The 23,671-nt window shown below is 38.6% G+C and overlaps 1 protein-coding gene across 4 annotated transcripts in view; it reads left to right on the forward strand.

Annotated features, from left to right (window-relative positions):
* The window catches only part of si:dkey-49n23.1 (semaphorin-3D), a 62,440-nt gene that overhangs the window by 17,790 nt on the left and 20,979 nt on the right, over nucleotides 1-23,671 (forward strand). For 3 of the 4 annotated variants that reach the window (XM_034314025.2, XM_034314027.2, XM_053227011.1), the window contains 2 exons: nucleotides 6,215-6,409; nucleotides 22,290-22,456. In XM_034314025.2, coding sequence (XP_034169916.2) covers nucleotides 6,274-6,409; nucleotides 22,290-22,456 — 303 coding nt within the window. In that variant the 5' untranslated portion in view covers nucleotides 6,215-6,273. The remainder of the gene's footprint in view (nucleotides 1-6,214; nucleotides 6,410-22,289; nucleotides 22,457-23,671) is intronic. The other variant, XM_034314026.2, reaches the window with a different exon arrangement.

The following is a 23,671-nucleotide window of genomic DNA, read 5'->3' on the forward strand; positions in this document are numbered from 1 at the left end:
CTGCCGTCCTTTGTCCCTCACATCCCTAAAAACACATGCTTCCTGAGAAACTTCTCACGCGTCTTTGTCTTATTGTTTGTTACTGCTAAATGGCTTGCATAAACAAAGGTTTACTTAGAATTGCTGGAATTTGGTCATAAACATGAAAAGATGTGTCTCAGACCAAGACCCCTTGTGAAAATGACATGAATTGCTCTCGTCAGTGCTTCTCAATTTTATTAGGCTGGTGACTGAGGTTTTGCGGGGTACAATGAATTCTTGCCATTTGTCTCTCCTACATGTTAAATTCACAGTAAAGACAGCAGTGTAAAGTGTTTGCGCTGATACTTTTTAACTCTGCTCTTCACTTTAAAAATACCCCCAGGAAATGACTTTGACTATATCTGTATAAATCTGTATTTGATTACTCGTTGTGAACAAGTCCTCCTTAATATAGGTAATCAAATTAAACTGATGCACTGGCTCAAGCTGATGCCTTTTACTCATTCAGGAGAAGCCAGCATAAGACAGACATGCCCCGTGTCCACATTGGGCCTAAGAGCAACTCCTGGATGTTCTCAAAGTCGAAACATCTAAAGTGGACAGTCCATCTGTTTGCCTTCCTGGCTGTTCCACTTGGCCAGATGTTGGTATGCAGAGGTGAGGAATCTGATGCTCCAATTGGCCTTGTGGCCTGGTATGTGAAGGAGTGGAGTTTTCTCTGGCTCAGCGCTCACCCACTCCAGAACAGACCTGGAGCAGAGGTGTTTTTTGTTATTGTAGGAGGTTAGCTCGCGAGATCTTTGGGAGTGTTGTCCGCAGGACTAAACTGCCTAGCTGATATCTGACGCATAAAGACCTGCAAGTTTTTCCTGATGATTTTCAAGTGCACCCAACATGCTAGTGTATACTAGAATGTTCTCCCATTAACTAAGATGCCAGAGTACGCACTGAGGATGGGAGTATTAGTGTGGATGTAGACAGCTAAGGAAGATAGACATATTTATCATACACTGCTGAAATATCTTTGTAATCTTTGTATCCTTGTGTGCAGGCATTTAATGAGTGGGGGTTCTTTGACAGAAAACATTGGTCTCTGTCCTTCAACTACAGGGCACCGTTTCAAATGTTCACACCTTGTTCTCATCAGATAACCTGCCTGCCCTGTGGCTAGGGACACATTTGGATGAGAGCTGTGTTTCTTCAGTCCTAAATATGCAAGTATATGACTAACAGATGTCTCAGAAACTGCTATTTCTACAAACTTGTCCACAAAATAGCCTTGGTTAGTATTAAAGGATGTAGACAAATGGCTATAATTTTAGGAATATCTTTATACAGGATATATTTATACAGGAAATATATATAATATATTTATGCAGGATAATAAGAGGCATTTGCATTGTCATTCTTCCTTACTTACCCTACTGGCATTGGCTACCTACAGTAGCACAGGAGCTATCACACTTGTTATCTTCATTGTTTTGCCAATTCATAAACATGAGAATGATTAGAGGCATTTAACGCTCTCTTCCCTGTGTTTTTCCTCAAGACGATTCCTGAAACAGGAGACAAATCTGTCAACTGTCCTGACCAATCAGGCTACATAGTTTGTTTAATTGTTCTGGCTAAGTGAATAGCGATAAAGCTGGCCAGATCAGTAAAAGATCATCTATAGAAACTGTTTCCCATCCAAATGCTTGTGTCTGAGCTTTAGAATGAAAAGAACTGGTTTGAATTAGAAAGTGCTTGCCTTCAAAGCCCTCCTGGATACATGTCCGGTGTGCATTAAGCTGCTGTCTTTGTATGTGGGGACCGGGCTGCTTGTTTTTCGGCTGGTTGAGTCCACTGTTGTGTGCTCTCAGGGTGGCAATCCTTTTCACAGCTCACTAAAGATCACAGATTTTCCCCTCAAAATATAACACAATTGAATAGGTTGTGCTTTTGTTTTCTGCAGCTTTTTATAAGGATGGTGAACTTTTTATGATAAAATTTATTTATACTTTGACAAGAGAAAAGCCACTATTTTTATGATCATACTGCTAGCGCAAAACTAAGGTATGCATTTGTGATGTTATGGGGTGGACAAATGATTAATTAATTAGCTAGACCACCAGGCAAGTGGAAGCTCCAGTGTTTTTGCCTAATCCCTTGTTTTGGTTGACCAGAAACCTAAATGACTAGGCTAAAAAATTATTATAAACATAACATAAACATAAATTAACATAATGTAACATAATACAGTGTGATATACAGCAAGAGTTCAGCAAGAGCCAGTTCAATGTGTTAATACACACTAAGGGAAACAAACAAGTCTGAATTCTCAGGAAGAGGCTGACTGTGTAACCATAGTCCTTATGTTATCCTGCTAAATTTTTTTTGATCACATTTGCGTCCTCAACAAAAAGTCACCAAGACTTTGATGAATGTTTCAGCTATGAACTATAGTGTTTCACATGGCAAATAAAAATATTATTTGAGTCTGGCTAAACATCTTTATTTTCTCTCGACTGTGTATTGTGCTAGCAGCATAGTTATATAACAGCTTTGTGCTGCACATTATTATGCTCGGTTTCATCAGTGTTTTCACATGTTCCTCATTCTGGAAAGATTTCTGTTATCTGTGCACACTGATTAATCAGACTAGTCGATATAGTTCTACAGTCAGCACTGGGTGATGTGCAGCAGGTGCTGGGTTTCGGCAGCACGGATGTTATAGTTACAGTTACTGAATTAAAACTTTTGGAAAAGTCAGTAGGAAGTAGGGTTTATTTTCCTTCTCTGGTTCTTGGACTGTGAGGCAATTACAAATAAAACACTTATAGCCCACGTGCAGAATCTGCTCGGCTTGGACGCCTGGTAGTGGTGGGGCCGCAAGCATGGATATTATTTTGAAAGCCAAAAGTCCAAATCCCACATTGTAGTAAAAACCAACGCAAGTGCTCAAAGATACTGATATTATGTTAATACAGAGATTGCTATGGATTTCTACTGGGTCACTCAATGCAGAAATGAATGTGATGCTTAAATGCTTATACTTTCATTGGGAATTAAACATGTCAGCGCCAATCCATTCATTTCTGGCCCCATAATAGTAATTAAGTGCAATATGATTTTGTAATATTCATGTCATCTTACTGCATCACATTTTTTTCTGAAATTCTGAAATATAGTCCATTCAGGAGTTTTTATCAACAGGTCTCACATTTCTGATTAATTGACCTACTTCAGGAAAATCTAAAGGGTGGGATGTTACATAGGGAACAATTGCTGAAACACAGCCAAAGTCAGTGCCTTGGTATTCCCTCCAGTCCGACCAATCACAGGCCCACCAAGGCCACTAAGGGAAGTAAAGGCACTCATCCATTACACTGCATTGCATTTAGCTCAACAGCCTCCATCATGTCCCTGTCTGAACCTCTGCATGTATGTCCCGCCTTTTCAGCACAGTATTCTTTACTGGGAAGAGCTCAGTGTGTGTTTGCTCTTGTTATAGGGTCTACGTTTTCACAAGAAATGTCACGGTATTCCACCACCTGCTATTTGAACTCCTTTTCTTTGAACCCATTCTCAATGGTCAAATTCTTTACTTCAAAGTCACGCAAACAGGCATTCATGGCTTTTGGCTGGAAGATTGATGAGATATTGCATGGAATAATTTTGCTTCTCTGTCACTCATTTTAATGGCTTAGGTTATTTGTTAGGTCCTACACCAGAATGCTGCGGCCTTTCTTTTCCAAGGAAACAAAGTCATAGTGGGGGAAGCAGCCAAAGACCAGGTTGCGTAACATTCAACAGTCTTGTCACATGGAAGTGCCTGAATATCAGCTACTTCCTCTTCCTGGTGTGTGATGCTTTTCCCACACTTTTGTGTTTGTTTTCTTTCCGGTATTTCAAAAGCTAATGACTGACTTTTGTCTGGGTCATAGAAACTTTTTATTGGACTTGATATACAAATGCAGATTTTCAGATTACAAATTTTCCCCAAATAAGCATATTTACAATATCTTAAATTGGATGCAAACAGGAAGTTAACATTTAGACCGCAAACCAATTTTCCATCTAATCCCACACACCCAAAAAGTCAGATACTAACAAATTACCAAACCTGCTAGGTTTGGGTTGTTAATTAGAACGCATGGTCACCTGAGTGCACTTAATCATTACTAGATTAGTTTCATAAATGCACAGCTTCCTTTACTGAGTAGTAAGCACATAGCGATACAGCCAACACGAAGCCTCCTTAGAGTCAATAATGATGATGGAAACCATGTTCTTTATTCCTCATAAATCAAAGTTATAATTCCTTATAAATCATGGTTATGAAGAATCTCAGTTTTAATGGGAAATGATGAGGTGTAATTCAGATACTTTCGTTTCCACCAACTGGATTCTATCACTGTTAACACAAACGTAAAACCCCCTGAAGGACAATTTTGCAAAATTCATTTTATTAATACCAGATGGATTGCTTTCACCTTGCAGAGCTCACATTTAGTATGTTGTCTCTGATTCAACAGTGAGTTAATTTTCCTCAACAGAAAGATGAATACCTTTGCAGTGATTTGGAGGAAGTCAGTATAGGCCGTTTGATCGTTTCTTGATTCGAGCACCTGCACTTCGGTTGCTGTTGTAAATCAAGTCTCAGGCGTGGGTCCAGATCTTACGGACACTGAATGGGCCCAGGGTGTAAATCAGACTTAACTGAACTGCTGCCGTAAAGCTGTCGCCTCCTCCAAACCTTTTGATGCTCTCCAATCATCCCCATCTGCCTCCGAGAAGCTTAAGCAGACGCCCAGGGCTTGTGGACATGGAGTGGTAACGGGTGACTCAAGCTGGGCTTTTTATGCTGGAATTAAATTTGGTGTTGAATTAGACTTCATGTGCCTCAAAGGTTTGTCTCAATGGTTTCTGTATGCTGAAGGTCCTTCTGAAATCCTGCTGAAAGTTTCTGTGTAGCAGCTTAATTGGCATAGCTTTTGAGGTTGTGAATGGATGGAAAAATGTGTCCTATCTCCATTTTGCATATGTTTAGCCTTAAGCTCATTTTGCCTGTATTTGAAACTCTCCACAGGGGTATTTGAGGTAGTATAAGTGGGTCTCTATGGCTCTGTCGACAATAAACCCCAGCATGGGAAAAGGCCTAGCATGGAAAGCAAGCACAAAGAAGACTAACTATTCAACAAACCTATTTTTTGGTTTCTCAGCCAGCTAATTAGCAGAGCAAGAAAATATAGGTTTAAAAATAAAAAGGATAATAGGTTTAAAAATTATTCTACACATTGGTCTTCTTAGTATCTTCAGAATGTTTTAGCTGTACCATTACAACATCTATTTATTGTGTTTATAGTGTCCACTGAAGTGTTTTGAGGTTACACGAGCAATTTGTTTATATAGTGTGACCTCTGTAAGGAAATAGAATAAAGATTGCAGGGGGCTGATTAGCCATGGGAACGTTTGTCTAAACAATGCATCAGTTTTCCCCTCAGGGTGACCCTTGTCCAGCAGAGGTCACACGCTGGCACACACGAACGTCACAATCAGGTAGCGGCTTTCTGAATAATCATGTTTGTCTTTTAAGGGTCTGTTTCTCTTAGGTACTGTCACCACTTTAAATCCTGAAGCACTTTTCCAAGTGCTGCTGGCTTCAGGATGGCGTCAGCCCCAGAGTGTGGCCCTACAAATGAGGATGTGCAGCTGGAATGGTTCACTTTTTTCAGAAAACAAGACAGACGTCAACAGGGCTAGTGTCATAGTGCAGGAATGTCATCTGGAGCCTTCTTTAGCCTTATTGAGGCATCCTTAAGTTGAAGAGGAAAAGGGCCTATTTTCCCCCTTGTTTGGTCATTTGTCAATTCTGAGGACTCTTAAGTAGTTGGCAACAAGTGGACATGTGTTATGGAAAATTTAGTTCAAACTTAATGGGCGAATCCTTTGCCTGTGTGTACCAATCTGGACCAATGGGAGCAAATGTTGTCCTTGACATGTGGCACATATATTTAAAAAATGCTTGTAGGCAATTTCATGTCTTGATTATAATTAAAACAAACTGAATGTATCAGACTGATTAGTCCGTGATTAGCTTGAATTCGTCCCATTACCCGTTGACAGCATCCAGTAATCATATATCCTGAAAAGCTAATACATCCACACATGCTTCTCATCATAAGTTTCCGGTAGATGCTAAATTTCATCAGTAAAAATATTTTTTTCTCTGTCCTTGTGTTTTTCACAGCAGCAAAACAGTGATGTGAAAGAGGACACTTTCTGCATTGTTACGAGAAGAAACTGGAGATGTGGTGTGTGGGATTCTGGAGGATGGGGCACGTCTGTCCGCTGATGGCAATGCTGCTTCAGTTACTTCTGCCTGCTATTAGAGCTGAAAGGGCCTGGAACCAGTACATACCACGACTGCAGCTCTCACATACAGGTTAGAAACCAGAGTTTTAAATAGACAATTTAGTTTCCACATTTTATTATGTTACCAGGATTTTTAATAGTTATAAGCTCTGGCAATAAAAATCTGCATGACTGTAAATTGGTTTTGAGGAATCATGGTCCTGGAATTATAGAATATTCCTATAACACATCTAACAGATATTAATGGAGTACTTTGAAATTATTTCTACTGAGGGAATATGAAATTTATTACAGGAATTTGACATTACATTTATTATAACTTGAAATTATTGTCTTTCTCAGAAAACTTCCATACCCAGTAGCAAAAAACATAAAGCGTAGTTGTTTCTGTGACCTTCCATTCTACCACTGTTAATCAATACAAGCGCTCCTACTGACAACTTAAAGCCATTTTTAAGGATAACTTTGTTTTCCTCAACTGGTGTCGATAAAGTCACTTCTGAAATCCTTATCAGATCCTTATCAGCCACGTGTTTATGGCACACTAACACATCAGTGTTGTGGTTTTAACAAGGTGCGAGGTTTTAGTAATGGCGCTAACTATCTTGGCATACATCCGCTTTGCTCCAGGGACAGCGCAGCCAGTGGCACGGGTAAGCTTGAACAAAAAGTGATCATTATATCTAACCTCAGACTATATAATATTTACAACTATATCTTGGATTTATTATTGGGGTCAAAAACGATTATGTCATATAAGGCTATTAAGGACTTAACACCAAATTTTCATCCTGAGTTAACTGGGAAATTAAGTATTTGCATATTAAAGCATATTGTTCAAAGTAAAAGCAATGAACAGGACATCTATAGGTCCACTTTTCCTTTCATGCCTTGGTGACCTTTTATGTTTTTTTTCCCTTTTCATTTCAAGCCTTAACCCTTTCTTTTTCACAATGTTATCACTGCGATGAATGTGGACACTTACAGTATCCAAAAAAAACAACAGTTCCAAAGATAAGGCCCCTGGCCCCTGGGATATTTCACTTGGCATCCCACAGAGTGTCTGTCTGATCATTCTCTCCACAAAGGCGATCATCCCCAGAGCCCTCGCCTGTTATCAGCTCATCCCAGTCCACCCTCAGCACTGACCTCCAGAACTTTCTGGAACTGGCCAGCACTCTGCCGACTTCCTGACAGGAAAGAACCATACAGGGAGGCGTCGTACAGTGTCTTATCCTCTTTACTGCCAATGTGCTTCCCATTATCTCTAAGCATGTTAATACTGGGTCTCAAACATACACATCATCTCTGAGGCGCCGGTTATTTATGATACAAGAGCAGCACACCTCCAAAGCTGGGCAGAGTGACTCTAACCCAGACGTTACTCATTTACGAGGAAAGGTATCTGTAAGGAGGCCAGTTGCCTCACTTAGGGAGGAAATAATAGGAAGAAAAACAAAATTTGCACACAATGCTTACGCAAAAAGGCTAGCTGTCAAAGTTTCCTGTTTTAGAGGGCCTTCAGTTAAATGTAAATCCTCTTGGAAAATATAAAATGTTAGGCTGGAGCCTTGAGTCCAAGAGCCTTAGGAAAATAATACATAGTTACCCTGAATAACTTCTGCACTTGCCTGAAGCAGACCTGTCAGGTAGTATCAACTCTACAGTTAACATGAAACGATTGGACCTGATGGTTTTATTGTGCTTGAATAGATTTGATGCCCCACATTTTCTACAAGATTAACCCTTAAAGACAGAGCCCTGCTGACAGATTGACATAAAATAGATGTTCCAGTGATGGCATTATATGTCTGGTTCTTAGCAGCGTAATTCTCACAGATATTTTTCCCCTGACAGAAGACCCGGACAGCAAAGTGGATTACAACCAAAGTAAACGGGCCTCATAGTTGAAAATGACATCATGTCTCTGTTCCTTCCTAGCAGGAGTGAGCTTCATAATAACAATTAACATTCTGGCAGCTGCACTTCTTTGAGTCTGTGACTTATGGTTACCAAAAAAAAAAAAGCTGAGACTTTGAGGTATTCATTTCCCTCCAAGGTGAAGAGCTGCAGAAAGTCATGAAAAGTTCCAATGGTGGATTTTCATCTCTTATGATAAAATATTGATGTAGAATTGTATTAATTTTTATAATGTCATTCTTGATAAAGTTTAAGTTCACCTTTACACAAAGCACAAAGTTTGTTCTTGAAAAGTGACCCATTCCTGATAGCATGGCTGCTGGTGCCATGTGGTGTCATGGCAACGGCCCATGACTGTGTGACATCTGTGTACATGCCAGATAGCTCTACATTTTAAGCTTTGACCTAATGAAGCTGTCAAGTCCCGGATACTGAACAGGGCACACAGCCTTGCTGAAGAATGCTTTTAATTAGGGGAAGTACACAGGGAAACAGTGGACCACTGTCGCATGAGGGCATGAGTGTATCATCTACACCAAACAAGTAGATAAATGATTAGCTCAGGAAAGAAAGCTGCCTTTATCCAGAAGACCAGAGCTGCAGGTTATCTACCTTAATAGGATGGTCATTTTTAATTGAAGTTAAGCACACTTGTCTGATGCTAGATAACCTAATCTCTCCTTAAACCTGATCTAAACTTTTCACTTACTTAAGTTTCACTAAAATAATACAGCCATATCCTTCTAATAAATCTGAAGTCACGTTCAAAGAGATCACTTGGGTCCCTTAATCTTACGCTCTTACACTAGATCACTTCATCTTCATGACCACTGGTGATTAAAACAGATCAAAGCCTATTGGATTTCGTGAGATATTCTGTTGGATTGTAAGTGGTTGGGTATCACTAGGCCAAGCAGCATGTGGTCTAGTTTCTCTTGAAAAGGAAGCAGGATCTGGAGTGTCTCACTTGCCTGAAGTATCTCTCACATTGCAGTTGTGTGTGTGTGTGTGTGTGAGTGTGTGTTGCAACACATTCTATGCAGCAATGTATAGCATAGTCTCTCAGGGACTTGATGTGTTACAGAACATTGTGGGACGTAATGCAGTAAACAGCACAAAGAGCCGAAGGTGTTCTCGTCACTGCTGCGTGTCCTTGCAGCTCCATTACCCCCAACACCCCCGGGAGTCCAGGATTCATCCCACACAGCCCGTCCTCTAATTCAGTGACTAATTTACTAAATGTTTGTTTTTTTTTTCCAGTGACTCAAAGAAGATAGCTGTGGCAAACCATTTTAACACTCATTGTAATGTGAGAAAAGAACAGTGCCTCTTGAAACCACTTCAGTATTTTTCTGGGTTTTGGTGCAAGCTGAAAGTAATACAGCACTTACATAGATGGTTTCTTCAAGCTGGATTTTTTAGTGACATTAGCCAATTGCTTAATGAAGAAGTTCAGTGAACGTCATGAGGGCAAAGCCCTGTGAGGCCACTGAGAAAACAAATTCAGGAAGACTTTACACAAGTGAGAAAGGGGAAGTCTCAGAGTGGACCTTTAGCAGATCTGCCTGTCCTAGAATGAGAGTTAAAGGGGCCTGAAATGGGGAACTAATACATGTGAATGTCTCCAGATGCAGGAGAGTCCATCATGACTGGGCATGCTATTCAGCCAGAGATTTTAAAAAATATTGTTCAGTAACTACTAGGAATTATTCATTAACTACACTGAAACTAATAGAAACAGGACAAACCTCTAGTTGTATGAGATAGAAGGGTAAATTGTCATCTAAACCTCTAGCAAAAACAAAACCAAATGTCACAATTTAGCCACATTGTTGATTTCATAGTGATTAATAAGTTTGCTGTCAGATAAATGAATACAAATGAACAGTTTTCTCCACTGAGATGTTACTATTCAGGAACATTGGTCACAATTAGAATGAATTGAGACCATGGAGATGATGGGTGCCATTTTCTTAGGAACAGAGTTACATAGGAAGCCAAATGCTAAAAAAAAAAATTAGATCATTTTAACAGGTGTGTTCAGTCAGCTGTCTATAGGGATTCAGGTGAAAGTGAGTGAATATTGTTAGAATTAAAAGAAATGACACAGAGAGACGTGTACTCACATGCACATCCTCCCAACACACATCCACCACATCCACGCATACACACAAATTAATGAGCTTGTTTTTTTGTTTTTTTTAAATAAATGGATGTATCATGTACAAGAACAGCCTGATCTCATAAATGATCATAAGTGATCATGTTAGCTTTGACTTCAATTAATCACTGAAACTTGTACTGGCCTTAACCCCCTGTGTTTCTCCTGAAATCCTGAGGATTTCTCCCAGTTCCTACAAATTAGTAAGCTCAGTTTACTGGCCTCCCCAGATAGCAAATGAGTGATGACCCATTGACAGCCTACACTTACCACTTTGATCTGGCTCTCATACTGTAGAATAACTCTGAACAACTTATCTGAATCTGTCAGATATGATTGGTTGCATTTAGGCCACTTTTGGCCCACAATACACTTTAATATTTTCTTAAGTGACTATTATTTATCTTGGAACCACATTTATCTAGAAAATTTCTGTTTAAGTCTTTAAAACCTTGTTTTGTTTCATTTTGAAAGATGATTTGGAAAACCATTACTTAAGTAAGGAATAAACCACAACTGGGTATGATGTCATAAGAAAATGGGGTAGTGTGATGCAGCCCAATGTGAACCAGTGTTACTATTATCCCCCTCATGATTATTTTCAAAACATCCATGAAACATGTTAGTTCCTTTTTTCACTTATGTTATAGCAGCTATAAATAGGTAATTAAGTCACTTTCTCTTGAAGTTAATTGGAAAAAAAGCAACTTGATTAAAAAAAAAAACTTGTTAGAATGTCCTCCATCCTTAGACTTTGACTTGACAGAAAACGTAAAGTTTACATTTGACTTAAAAAATGCTGATACTGGAGACTCCTTCCATAAATAGTAAATAAACATCTCCTTATAGAAATCTTCACAATATCACAGGCATGATTTTTAATCCATTTACCATTAGACTTAAAATATGTTGACTGTCTGCCACAAAAGTCCCAATGAATTAGCCTTTACTATAGAAACAATAATGTATTAGTATTAATATAAGCCTCTACTGTCAGAACTGTGCTGTTATAGAAACATAATCAACACCTTTCTGACCAATCAGATTTGAGAATTTGAAATATCAAACATAGGTAGATGGAATTATAGGGGCTTTCTGAGGAAAATGCACCACTGCAGACGGTGCCATTTGTTGTGTCCTGAACTAACTAGCAGAGAGTAGGTGAGCCACTTAGGTGAAAATATAAAAGCGTTTGGTTTGGTTGTACTGTTTATACAGTTCTTAATGTCTCTAACTTTTCATCAGCATTCCATTTTATAAAGTACATATCCTCAGTAAGAAATATTTATAATACAGCTGTCAGTTGATATCAGTTAAAAGCTTACAACAGTCTTATTGCAAACTTTAGTCACATGGAAAGAATAACAAAGTAGGCTTTAAGGTTTGGCGACACATCATCGTTGCTGGACGCCACTTTTTTTATTTGTTACTTAAGCCCCTGGTACTAAGACATTAACTAATCTGATAATGGAAAGTGGAAAAGTTTCCATGGCAGGGATTCAGTATAAGCAATGGCAGATTATGGGCTGGGAATTTGTAGCCTCAGCTATGACAGTTACACTTAGTGTAGACATAAATTCCTCATACCATAACCTGTTCATATGTTATTTTATTTCTCTCACTCTCTTCTATTTAGTTTCTTCTGTCCTCTGTTTCACCCTGGTTCCCCATAAGTGTCTTCTCTTACTAAACTCGAATCTTCTTTCCCACCCTTGCTCCTTTTCAGTTGTTTGAATGCTCATTAAATTTCTTAATGAGGACAGAACGATTGTACTTCTTTATGCAGTTTCACTTTGAAATTAATTAGTTGTACCACTTATTCTTCCCCAACCTGAGATTCCCTTGATGTGATGCTCTTCTTACACTCCGGTTTAATGTAGCAGAGCTCAGTCATACACTAGTCCTCATTCTTTGCTATTGAGACCACCAAGTGCAAAGTAAAGAGAGAAGGGGCAGGGATTTCTTTAGTTCTTGTCATTCTGCCTTTTTTTCTCTTTTCCCCCTCATCAGGCTAATGAGGCTGACCCTCAACACCTCCAGCAGAGTGGGGCCTTGTGAGTAATTATGGTCACTGGTTGCTACTGACCCAGGCTAAAGAACTCAGTCTCAGTGGAGTCTCTCTATATCCGCCAACTTCAAACTGCATATCTGGATATTGCAAGTTTGAGAAAGGGAAGATGATGAAGTCAGGAAATTGAAGTTAACCTGCTTTCCTCCCTTCCAGAAAGGCCTCACTCTTCCTAATGATTAGAAAATAGCCACCATTCTTGAGCTGATTCCTAAACTGTTGATTTAACTATTTTCAGCTGAACTCCAATGAACAATGGAGCTATTTTTTGTGACCATATATACTGTGATATCAAAGGAAATTTCTCATTTGCTCCAGATTTGCTGCTTGGGTTCCTCTCATTCTTTTAAATCAAACACTCCTTTTTTTAAGAGTTTTAAAGTGAAATAATTTTTTTTCTTTTTACTTTTAAATTTTTATTTTAGAAAAAAAAATTATTTGATCTCTTTCCCCTTGAATGCATATCTCTCCATTCTAAATCTGAATCTAAATATCAATGTAAATTAGCTTTAAATTAATTCATATATTTTTTTTATTAGTATCAGGCATTACAAAACTTTACAAAGAAAGCCAAACAGAACCATCGAATTGTCCAGGAAAAAATTAAAATTGACTTATTGTGTCTCTCATTTATGTTTATGAGCCCAGTCACTTTCGCAGGGGAAAACATCAAGCTTTCATATCATTGAAAGCATAGATTCCCCCTGGACCTATTAAAGGCTGGAAGAAACCTGAGGAGAGCCATATTTTTGCCTCCACGCTCTCCCTCTTGGCCTCCATGGAGAAACAACCAGAAATTATCTCAGAAGTTATGTCCTGGTGCCCATAACCACTGAAAGGAAGACTACTCGAAAAACACAGGAAAAAACAACAAAAGCTTTTCAGTTATGAACACCCTGCCATTCATCATGTTTGTGACCACAGATACACATTTTCATAACTGTCTTTTATAGACCATTCACAGATCATTACCTGATATTAGAGAATTAGGGAATAAGCCTGTGCTGTCAGTGTACTTTTGTTACTGTTGTGAAATCGTAATGAATGACCTGCCAATGACGATTGCGCCAATCCGTTACTGTTGTTTAAACTCCCAGGAGGCAATAGTAATCTCTCCATCATCATGCCTCCATAGCTCTTAGTCGCCTGCTTTTATTGCCACGTGACTGTTTTCTTTTTATTCCAGCTGTGCTAAGCACTGCTGTGCTATACTATGCGCTGTAAGGCATAGCAACTGGAGTACGTAACATTACTAAAGGTCCTGCAAGGCTCCACAATTGGTGCTGAAAGAGTTGCTGCTTTTTATACAGCAAATGTATTCCACTTCAGTAAAAACAATGTGGCAGTGCTCTGTCATTAATCTGTCTCTTGCTGTTTTTCGTTGGTCAATGAATGCAGCTGGAATAGAATGACAAAAAGTTTTGTCGTGTAATGCAGGCTCTGTTAAAAATGGCACACATCTTTTCTTGACCTGACAGTCAACTTATAAAATGACAATTGTAGTGGTATCAGGAAATCTCTTAGTCTTATGTCTCCTAGTGCATTTTCATTAAATATTTTTTGAGCACAAGAGCTCATAGAGGCAGTGGATTGAAAATTGTGGTCACTTGTATCAGGAAATCTGATACAATGAAAATGGCTGTATTTTTGGACCATTAGTATAAAATTTTAATGCTAAGCATAATTTAGGTATGTCTAGTCTAATTCTAATCATTTTTGCCAAGTTCCTGGAGTGATTCTGTCAGGCAAGTTTTCATCAAAATCCAGATGTCAGACTTTGGCACATAAAGGACACTTCCTCTGATGTTTTGCAAATTGGAGATGATTTAGATAAGATACAGAACTTTTGCAGTGGACTGTAAAATAACTGAAATGAGGACATTACATGCTTATGACATATTGCAACTGCAGCCATTAACGGATAATAGGAACAACATGGTTAAGAGAACCAATAACAACATGATGTAGTGTGTTTGAAGCAGAAGACTCCACCTTTATAGCAAGGGTGAAGTACCTGCCAAAGTTAATATGCCTCCAAGGAACATTTCTATATACATATTACAAATTTTCATGTTTTTATATGAATGACTGGGTACAAATTGACCCTAAAGAGAGTAGCTAAGAGCAGAAACACAATAACTTTTTTCAGTAATTACCATGAAAAAAAAACCATGGGCCTGATTTAGTATAAACACCAAAAACAGCGAGACTGTTGAACCCTTTTCTTTTCTTTTCTTTTCTCCACTGTAATGTCAAATGAGGTATCTTATTGCCCCTCTCGGTGAGAGACTGATGTAAGTTTTTGCCGATATGCATCCTTGGCCATTGCAGATGTTAGACATCTTGGCTGACAGCCTTAACTCCATGTTGACTCTTATACTGCTGAATGCTTTGCTTATACAACTGTCAGGGTGCACATGCAGTTTGCAAGGAGATCTTTTCCTGGTATGTGCTTTCCCTTCTTCACTAGCAGCTCGGATATTTGCCTTTCCTCCCTGCTTCCGAACCTTTGGCATCCTTGTGTTTTTTCTGCCACTCGAGCTTTACGGTCAATCAAATATCCTGACTGCAAAGAAGTGGAGATGGAAATTCAGATATAATTCTGCACATGGTTGGTTCCCATCAGGCTGATAAGATACACATGATGTTAAAGACCTTTTTAACACCACTTCCAATTTAGGTTGACTAAAACCACCCCCCCCCCTTTTTTTTTTTTTAGAATTTACCATTATTGGGTTGTCATACCCACAAGTTGTGTCTGACTGCAAATTCATTCAGTAATCATTGATTTCCCAGAGACCATTTTGAAATGGTCATCACTGCTCTGTCTGTAAACTTTGATATCAATCTATCTATGAGATTGCTGCAGGTGTTGGGCACAGGACCAGCACATTTCTGCTTTAGATTGCAAACATTTTCTAACAAATGTAAATGGTTTGTGTTTCACCAGAGCACCCATGAACAATCACTTATTCTTGTGAACTCAACAGAACCTCCCTCCATGCCTACAGGGAAGGGAAGAGAAAGCCAGACCTGGAGTAACCGTAGATTTAATGGGTTTGGAATTTGGAATATCTCCAATAATACTGTTAGAGATGTTGGAGATGTAAAACAGTGTTCCTGGGTGGCTTAATCCATGTCAAGGCTTAATCCCGGGTCTTATTCTATAAAGAGAATGGTAATCAAGACCCTGCCCTTGACCTGTTAAAGCCTGGCTCATGAAGCTTAGAGATCAAGACAATCATGCCCATGGGCACTGACCTATCAAGATTAATCAGTGTTAGCAGAAGGTGACATCAAAGTAACTTTGAAGACAATGCTAGTATTGAAAGCTAAAATGCCAACTGTCCTTAATAGCTGACATTTTGTTATTTTAATGAGTAACATTCAGGAAACACTGCTTTGCTAATATAGGGCCATATTCAGAGTCGAGTTAAGCATGAGTATGGAGGATTTAATTTAATTGTGCACACTGGCATTCAGATCTCAGCTGTAAATACATACTTGAGCTCTTTTCAGAAGCTGCGCTAGAATTATGCAGATTTTAAATATGTGTAAAAATGCATAACCTGTCTCTGAAAAATGCGTAACTTTCCCCTCATAAATACTGGCAAGCTGTTGGACTTAAGTCATTTACTGAAGGCGCTAACTCTGAGTATGACCCATAAAGCATAAAATAAATGAAGCAAAGGAAAGCATTATTTCAGAATATTGGTGAAATTACAGGCATTAAATAGTGTAAATATTTTTATAGCATTAAATTTATTCAATTATTGTTCTGACAAATTAAAATGTGTCCGTAAAACAGTTGTATATGTTCATAGAACAGCTTGATGCCACCATTGTACAACAAAAACTGCTATATACTTAAAAGATAGACTTTACTAATTGATACTAAAATGCTTAAGCACTTAGTAAACACACAGCACTTTGGAACATAGCTTTTGGGGTTGGTATGACTTATCCCAGATGGTTAGCTGACCATCTGCATCAAGTCTGATTAATTATTGCTGCCTTATGCAGCAGATTGTAGCACTGAAATGGAACAATATGAGAGTTGTTTAGCCTGACCCCCCATCAGTAGTCTCTGGAGGAAAAACACAGTTACTTCAATGTCACCTTCAAAAACATGGCATCATGTCACATCGATCATCACAATCAGAAAGGGTTGGCTCAGTCAATTCCTCAGCGCATGCTAGCTATTGTTTTTCATTTGCTCATTCACAGTTGTCGCATTTGCAGTTTTGGTTTTCTCTCATAAACCTTGAAAGTAAATATCAGCTTGATGAAGTCAATAGGATCCTGTAAGTCCATACCAGATGGAACCAAGCCAATTCTTCCTTCTTTCAAACTGAAGATGACCTCAACCACCTGGTTCCAGCTCATTCTTTTTGAGTTGGTGAAATACTGCCTCTAAGGTCAAAAAGCGCTAACTAAAAAAAAACGTACCTCTTCCTAAAGCGATAAGAAAACCCAGCTTGGAATAAGACCATTGCCTGATGGGTTGGCAACTTAAAATTCACCTCCTGTGATCAAGAGAGATGAGCTGGCCATAATGTTGATAACACGATCCATGTGGCTGTGTGGAAGCAGATGTGCTTGCACAGGGGAAACAAGGAAGTTTCCAGTGTTTATAGGACAGATTTGGGAATGGGAAAATGTGAGAAAAAGGAAGTGATCCAAGTGAGTGAATTTATCAGTGAGATGGAAAATATTAAAATATGGGGAAATATTTACATTTGATGACCTTTGATTTGTGGAATGTACACAGAATGTGAGGAACGTTCTAAAATAATGACCTCACTGGATGTGTTTTTCGTGTGATCTGCAACGAGTGGTCCGATTCAGCGCATGTCATAAATCTATACTAGCAAAATGTAGACATACACTATTAACACTATATGTCCAAAAGTTTGTGGACACCTGACCATAACACTCATATGTGCTTATTGATTGTGCTTTTTATATTGAATTTTATATTTATATTGTGCTTATCCCAGTTAATTAGGTATACGATTTTGATTTATGATATCTAAAAAAAAATCCTATTTATTATTTTTTCCCCAAAACAAAAATATCAAACATAAAAAAATTCTTTAAATGTACCAAGTTTAAAGTAGTAGTGTCTACCCTTTTTTAATCTACAGCATGGAGACCTGCAAGAAGCACACTGTGAAACCCAGTTCTCTGTTGGCTACTTGGTAAACGTTTGCGCTTAAAGGTTTCTTGATGACCTGAGGCAAAGCAGAAATGAATCCAGCAGGTGCTGTTGGCTAAATTGTCCTTTTTTGTTGTGTTGTAATGGATGGACTTGACGATTTCCAATTCGAATATTTATTTGTACTTTTCAGTGAGCAATTGCCATGTCATATTTAAAGAACTATTAAAGTTCCATTAAAGAGTCATACTGTTGGGACCCAACATGACCCAAAAGACCAGACTGAAGAACAATAATGTGTTTTACAGTTTCGTACTCTGGTGTTCTAGGAATATATTTAAAATATGCAATTTGCATATTGTACTGTGTCAAAGGATCTTACTGTATAGCTACACTAACACTGCTGTGAATATATTGTAGTGATACAGTAAAACATACACCTGGGTGATCACGAACCTAGGTAATTTTTTCATTTTTCATTTCTTCCATTGTTTTGCATTTCAAGTTTTATTAAAATACTAAAAAAGCATAGCTTATTTTAGTGAAGCAAGGGATGTTTAAAACTGGAGGTAAAGCTAGGCTGTGCTATGTAATGTTAGCCTAGCTGGGTTAAAACCTAATGTTTTAAATAGATGATTGGAAGTATTCTACTACTACTACTGTGGCCTTTTCATGGTTTGTTGTTATTAAGTTCACCAGTGTGTTCATGTCTCTTAACATGGTAGTAAACTTTCCAATTACTTAGAGTCCACTGCATGCTCTATGTATATGTGATTCCCTTAGATGGCTTGGGAATTCCGTCTGTATGGGGTTGGAATGCAAATGTCTGTCATGAAGCCCTTAGTAGCCCCTGAAGAGGATACTTCATCACTGGCACTCTGCACTTCTCCCTCAGCCACTTAATCTCCATCAGCAAGTAGCGAGCCATGGTGACAAGTCGTGCTGTTTTCAAAGGCCCTGAGATGTGAAGAGGGGTTTTCTTTCCAACAAGTGAAAGAAAAAAAAACAGTCCAGGGATAAAGTAGGCTGCTGAATTGGACTTTTATTAGGGAAGGGATTAATCAATGTGAAAATCACTGGCTCAGTGGAAAGAAATGATGAAAAATAGTTGTAGAAAGCATTTCTTAAGCAAGATTGATTTTTTTAATCTTCAATCTGTCAAGTTAACATCAAACACCAATATAAATGACAAAAACTGTAGTTTTTCAAAGTCAGAGACAGTAAGGACTGAAGAAATATTGAGTAATAAGGAGTAAATGATAAATTTATTAGTTAGACCACCAGGCAAGTGGACGCTCCTGTGTGCTTGTCCAATCCCCTGTTTTTGCCTGCTCAGAAACTTCATCGACTACGTTAAAAAGTGGTAACTAAGTATTATAATAACATATGGTTAGCTAGGTAGCTAGTTACATGCATTAATATAGAACTAAAGGCAATGAGCCAGTATATGAATTCCTATCCTTTGCTGATAAAGTTTTCCACCAAGTCACTTTTGAAAGTTTCGGGGTATGAGCTGTAGTGTTTTCTGCATCACAAATATTATTTGAGTCTGGATAGCATATTTATTTTCTATCGACTTTCTTAGCGATATATATGATGGCTTTTCTTGATTTGGTCAGTGTTTTCAGATACCTGCATGTTCCTGATTCGGAAAAGATCGGTTGTCATGCATGCTAATTAATCCGTGATGATCTGTTAAGTACATTTTTACATGCATATTTTACATAATATGTGTAAGCTGCATCATTTCACCATAAAAATCAGAGTCAACAAGACTCAGAGCTCGCTTCCTTTTTCTATGTAAACTGTCAACATCTGCCAAAGTAGATAGAAATTGTTGTAAAATCACACTCTGATATGCATACACAGAAGATACAGGGACTGCTTTTAGACAAAACACCTTGTCAGCGTGTAAGCATAGACGTTTCCCCCTGCGTTCTCCAGCTGTCTGTTGGACATGGTGCACATGTCAGCCGATGGTGTGCAGGGTTAATTGGCACTGATTGGCCGGGGTCATTTTCTGCCTTGTTAAACGTCTTCTCCCCAGGGGGGGGAGAGGACGCAGCGAGGCATGCTTAAGCTATGAGGGAGAGTGTGCATGTGTGTGTTCTGTTTGCATAACCTGCACCAGTCCGAGTAACTGCTTCCACAGTTCCCAGCTGGGACAACATGCACATTTCTCCACATGGGTACCGGAAGGCCTAATTTGTGAAAGTTGTCCTAAAAGGTAGTGTTAGGACGTATGATTGACATATTTATTTTAGGTGTCTTTCAAATTAATGATACCCTTTCATTGACCCTAACAGTGAGACATTTGATTGACATGGAGTCAAAATGCACCAAAGATCTGCATTGTTTCTGGAAAGTTATACTTGTATTTATAAAGAATTACTATTAAAATACTATTTAACTTAAATGTAATGACTGTGAGCGTACAAATTGACAAATTTTTTAAACAGATCAATGTAGGAATTATGTTGCAATACAAGGTTGCCATCAATACACTATAAATAATGCAACTATATACTTTGAGTTATGGCAGTCATAGACCTTTTTCATACTTCTAGATTCTAGTGCTAGTGAAGAATGAAGATGGTAATTCAGCTCATATAAATATCGCATTATCCAGGCTTAGATGAATAATAATTTTCCACCAGGTAAATGAAAGCTCCACTGTGCTTGCGCAGCCAAATGTTTCGGTTGCCAGGGCATGATGTCTAACTAACTACGCTAAAAATTGACAACTAATGTAATTTACCTCACAAGAACGACAAGTTAATTATGTGTATTAATGCAGACTTGAAAATAAGCGAGCACTGAAATCCCTGAGAGGGGTGACTTTAACAGTTTTTGAGTGCGCTGTACTGTACTTTGCTCAGTTGTTTCCACATTCCTTTCTAATCTTGATTCTGAAGAGATTATCTAGCATCCGTGCATGCTGATTGATTTGTCAAGTAGAATAGTTTCTACTGAAAGCCAAACCCCATCCTTGGTTTTATGTGTGTAGCACAGAAGAGTTGCTTTCTACCACAGAGACATAAATGATCCATCTAACATGCTACATTTAAACAATCACATTGAATGAAAGGTTATGTTTTGTGAAAGTCAATAAGGAGTAAGTTTTTTCTTTCTCTGGTTGTTGGAAAAGTGATGGAAAAAAAAAGCTGCTGACCGCTAAAGCAGCAGCTTCCTGGACTTGTCTGCCTACACATGAAATACTGACACCCTGGACACATAATCTTGTCCACTGCTCTTATCTCTTTGGAGTTGAGAGTTTCGCTGACAAAGCTCCACAAGATCAAATGAACAAAAGTGTAAGATCTTTGCTCTTTAGTGTGGCCACTTGCGATGAGTATTTTAAATAAGGGTTAATTAGACAAAAAGAGCTTGTGTCATGTTACTGAGAAACCACTCAGTACAAAGCACAAAGTCTGCTCTCTTTTCTCTATTTTGTGTAAACAGCTTAATACTCAGTATCAAGGTTTAAATTGGCCTGCAACAGGCTTTACAAATTTTCCTGTTCCGTTTATGGTATCAGATTATCAGTGCATCTCTGCTGGTAATGGTAATGGTAGTTCATCCTTTCGAGGAGTGATGCCATGTGTGATAAAGTGGACTGTAAACAGAGAAAGGAAAAAATAATAATAATTTGGGTTAAAAAAAGTTGCTGCCTTTTTTGAGGTATTCATTAATTTTGGAATCTGGCATGCTGCAGACTCATGGATAAAGCACTGTGTGTGTTGTGTTTTAAAGATGAAGGCTTGACAAATGAAGGCTTAATAAATCAGTCCAACTTTTCATGTTTCCAATAGGAAGACCACCTGTAATCTGCCTAACATGAAAAACATAGAATTTTGGTAGTTTTTGATAACCGATATCCATCATTCTTATATTGGACCATATTGGACATATGGACAATATATATTCTTATATTGGTCTTATATTGGACCACACACACACCGTGAACACACACCCGGAGCAGCGGGCAGCCTTTTTTGCTGTGGCGCCCGGGGAGCAGTTGGGGGTTCGGTGCCTTGCTCAAGGGTTTCACCTCAGTTGTGGTATTGAGGGTGGAAGAGTGCGCTGGTCATTCACTCCCCCCACCTACAATCCCTGCCGGACCCGAGACTCGAACCCACAACCTTCAGGTTCACCTTCGGGTTGCAAGTCCGACTCTCTATCCATTAGGCCGCGACTGCCTAGTAGTATTACTATTACTACTACTACTACTGCTGTAATGTGAGGGTTGATGAGGCAGGAGGCAAGTGTGTAAAATCAGCATGGGCATTATTTAGGCAAATCCATAAATCATCATAGTTTGCAGTGGGTGACAACATAGGAAAATTCATAACCATAAACAGTAACACGGATGAGGATGTTGACATTGAACATAAGATATAAAGCTGGAAACTAGCACAACAGGCTTAGTAACGCACATAACAACATGTGAAACACGAACAGGGAATCCGTAAAAACTACGGCTTTGATTTCTATTGCACAGAATCAGGAAGTGCGAAAATGAGTACTTATATAAGTATACTTATATAAGGTATAACATAAGTCTACATCTGTCTTGTTAATTTAGGTTGGTTACTTGTCTTTACATACTACAATTCATTCTCTATCTCTATTTCATTCCTCAGAGCTGCGGTCAAGGAACAATTCAGCCATGTTCTGGCACAATGGTGCAGGGGTTAATGGGTATTACGAGGTTCTGCTGTTGGATGAGGATCGTGGCTGGCTGCTGGTTGGAGGAAGAGACCATGTCTACATGCTCGACTCTGAGAGCCTGACCCAGACTATACACAAGGTTGCAACACTCTTTACTCACCACCTCCATTTCACTCCAACACCTTTCACTACAACATTAGGTTTACATCACCGTGACGCATACTTCATGTACCGAGAAGATGGAAAAAATGTTTGGTTAGACTTGCTTGATGGTACTGCATGCCATTTTGCATAGTAATGTCAACAGCTCAAAGTGTATAATCCTGTCGATACTCGCATAGAGATTTCTTAGACGGTATCTCCATGAGCTGTATGTGCTTATTTGTTTTCTCACTTAACGGTGCCAAGATTTTTCCAATTTGTCATGACCGTTATGATGTCTCATGAGGCTGAAATGGCTTTCATGTTTGTAACAAATGAAGTTAACATTTCCCTTGACTGATAGAGTGGTTTGAAGGTAGAAACTGTGATAGTGAGTACCATGTGTGACCTTCTGGTACCATGTACAATGTACAGTCTTCAAACTGGCAGCAGTTCTACGGGTCACTACCTGGTAACAATTTGCCGCACAAAAATTGCGTAATTTGTGAGGTATGTGTCACACCTAGACCTGCTGTAGTATAGACCAGAACTCAGGAATCAATATGGTATCAATTATTTACTTCAGGAGTATACACTCGGTTAAAATGTTTAATATTTGCAGTGTTACTTGGGTTGAGGCTTGATTAAATGAAGGGTTGATCAAATTGACACTTTTTTGATCAGCCAAGACAATTTGCTGTTTGCTTCTTGAGTTTTGCACTGGAGCTTGTTCAAACATCATCAAGCTGTGCAAATTCATTCACATGATTTTGTAAGATAGGAACATCTTTATTTGCAAATATAAGTTCAAACTGGAATTATATTGTCATTTATAAACAGATTTTCAGTAACATTCCATTACTGAACTGAATGCAGTTTGATAGACTTTCTTTAGCTCAGAGGCTCTTAACATGGACCCCCTGCCCTACATAGTTTAGACTTTTCCCTACTAAGACACAAGGGAACCAACCATCAGTGAATTATTAAGCCCTTAATGAGTTATATAAGATGTGTTGAGGGTGGGGAAATGGTAACTCCTGCTTTAGCTATTTGTTAGCTACATTAGCCTTGTAGCCCTGCACAAAGCTAAAAAATGCAAATGTCAAGCACCAACTCATTATTTCGTTACCAACCATTTATGGTAATGGGTAAATTGCATTTTATTTATTGCATATGTGTTTATGAAAGTACTTAACTTTGTTCCCATTAGGAA

The sequence above is a fragment of the Pangasianodon hypophthalmus genome, chromosome 20 (genome assembly GCF_027358585.1).
Source record: "Pangasianodon hypophthalmus isolate fPanHyp1 chromosome 20, fPanHyp1.pri, whole genome shotgun sequence".
Lineage (NCBI taxonomy): Eukaryota > Metazoa > Chordata > Actinopteri > Siluriformes > Pangasiidae > Pangasianodon > Pangasianodon hypophthalmus.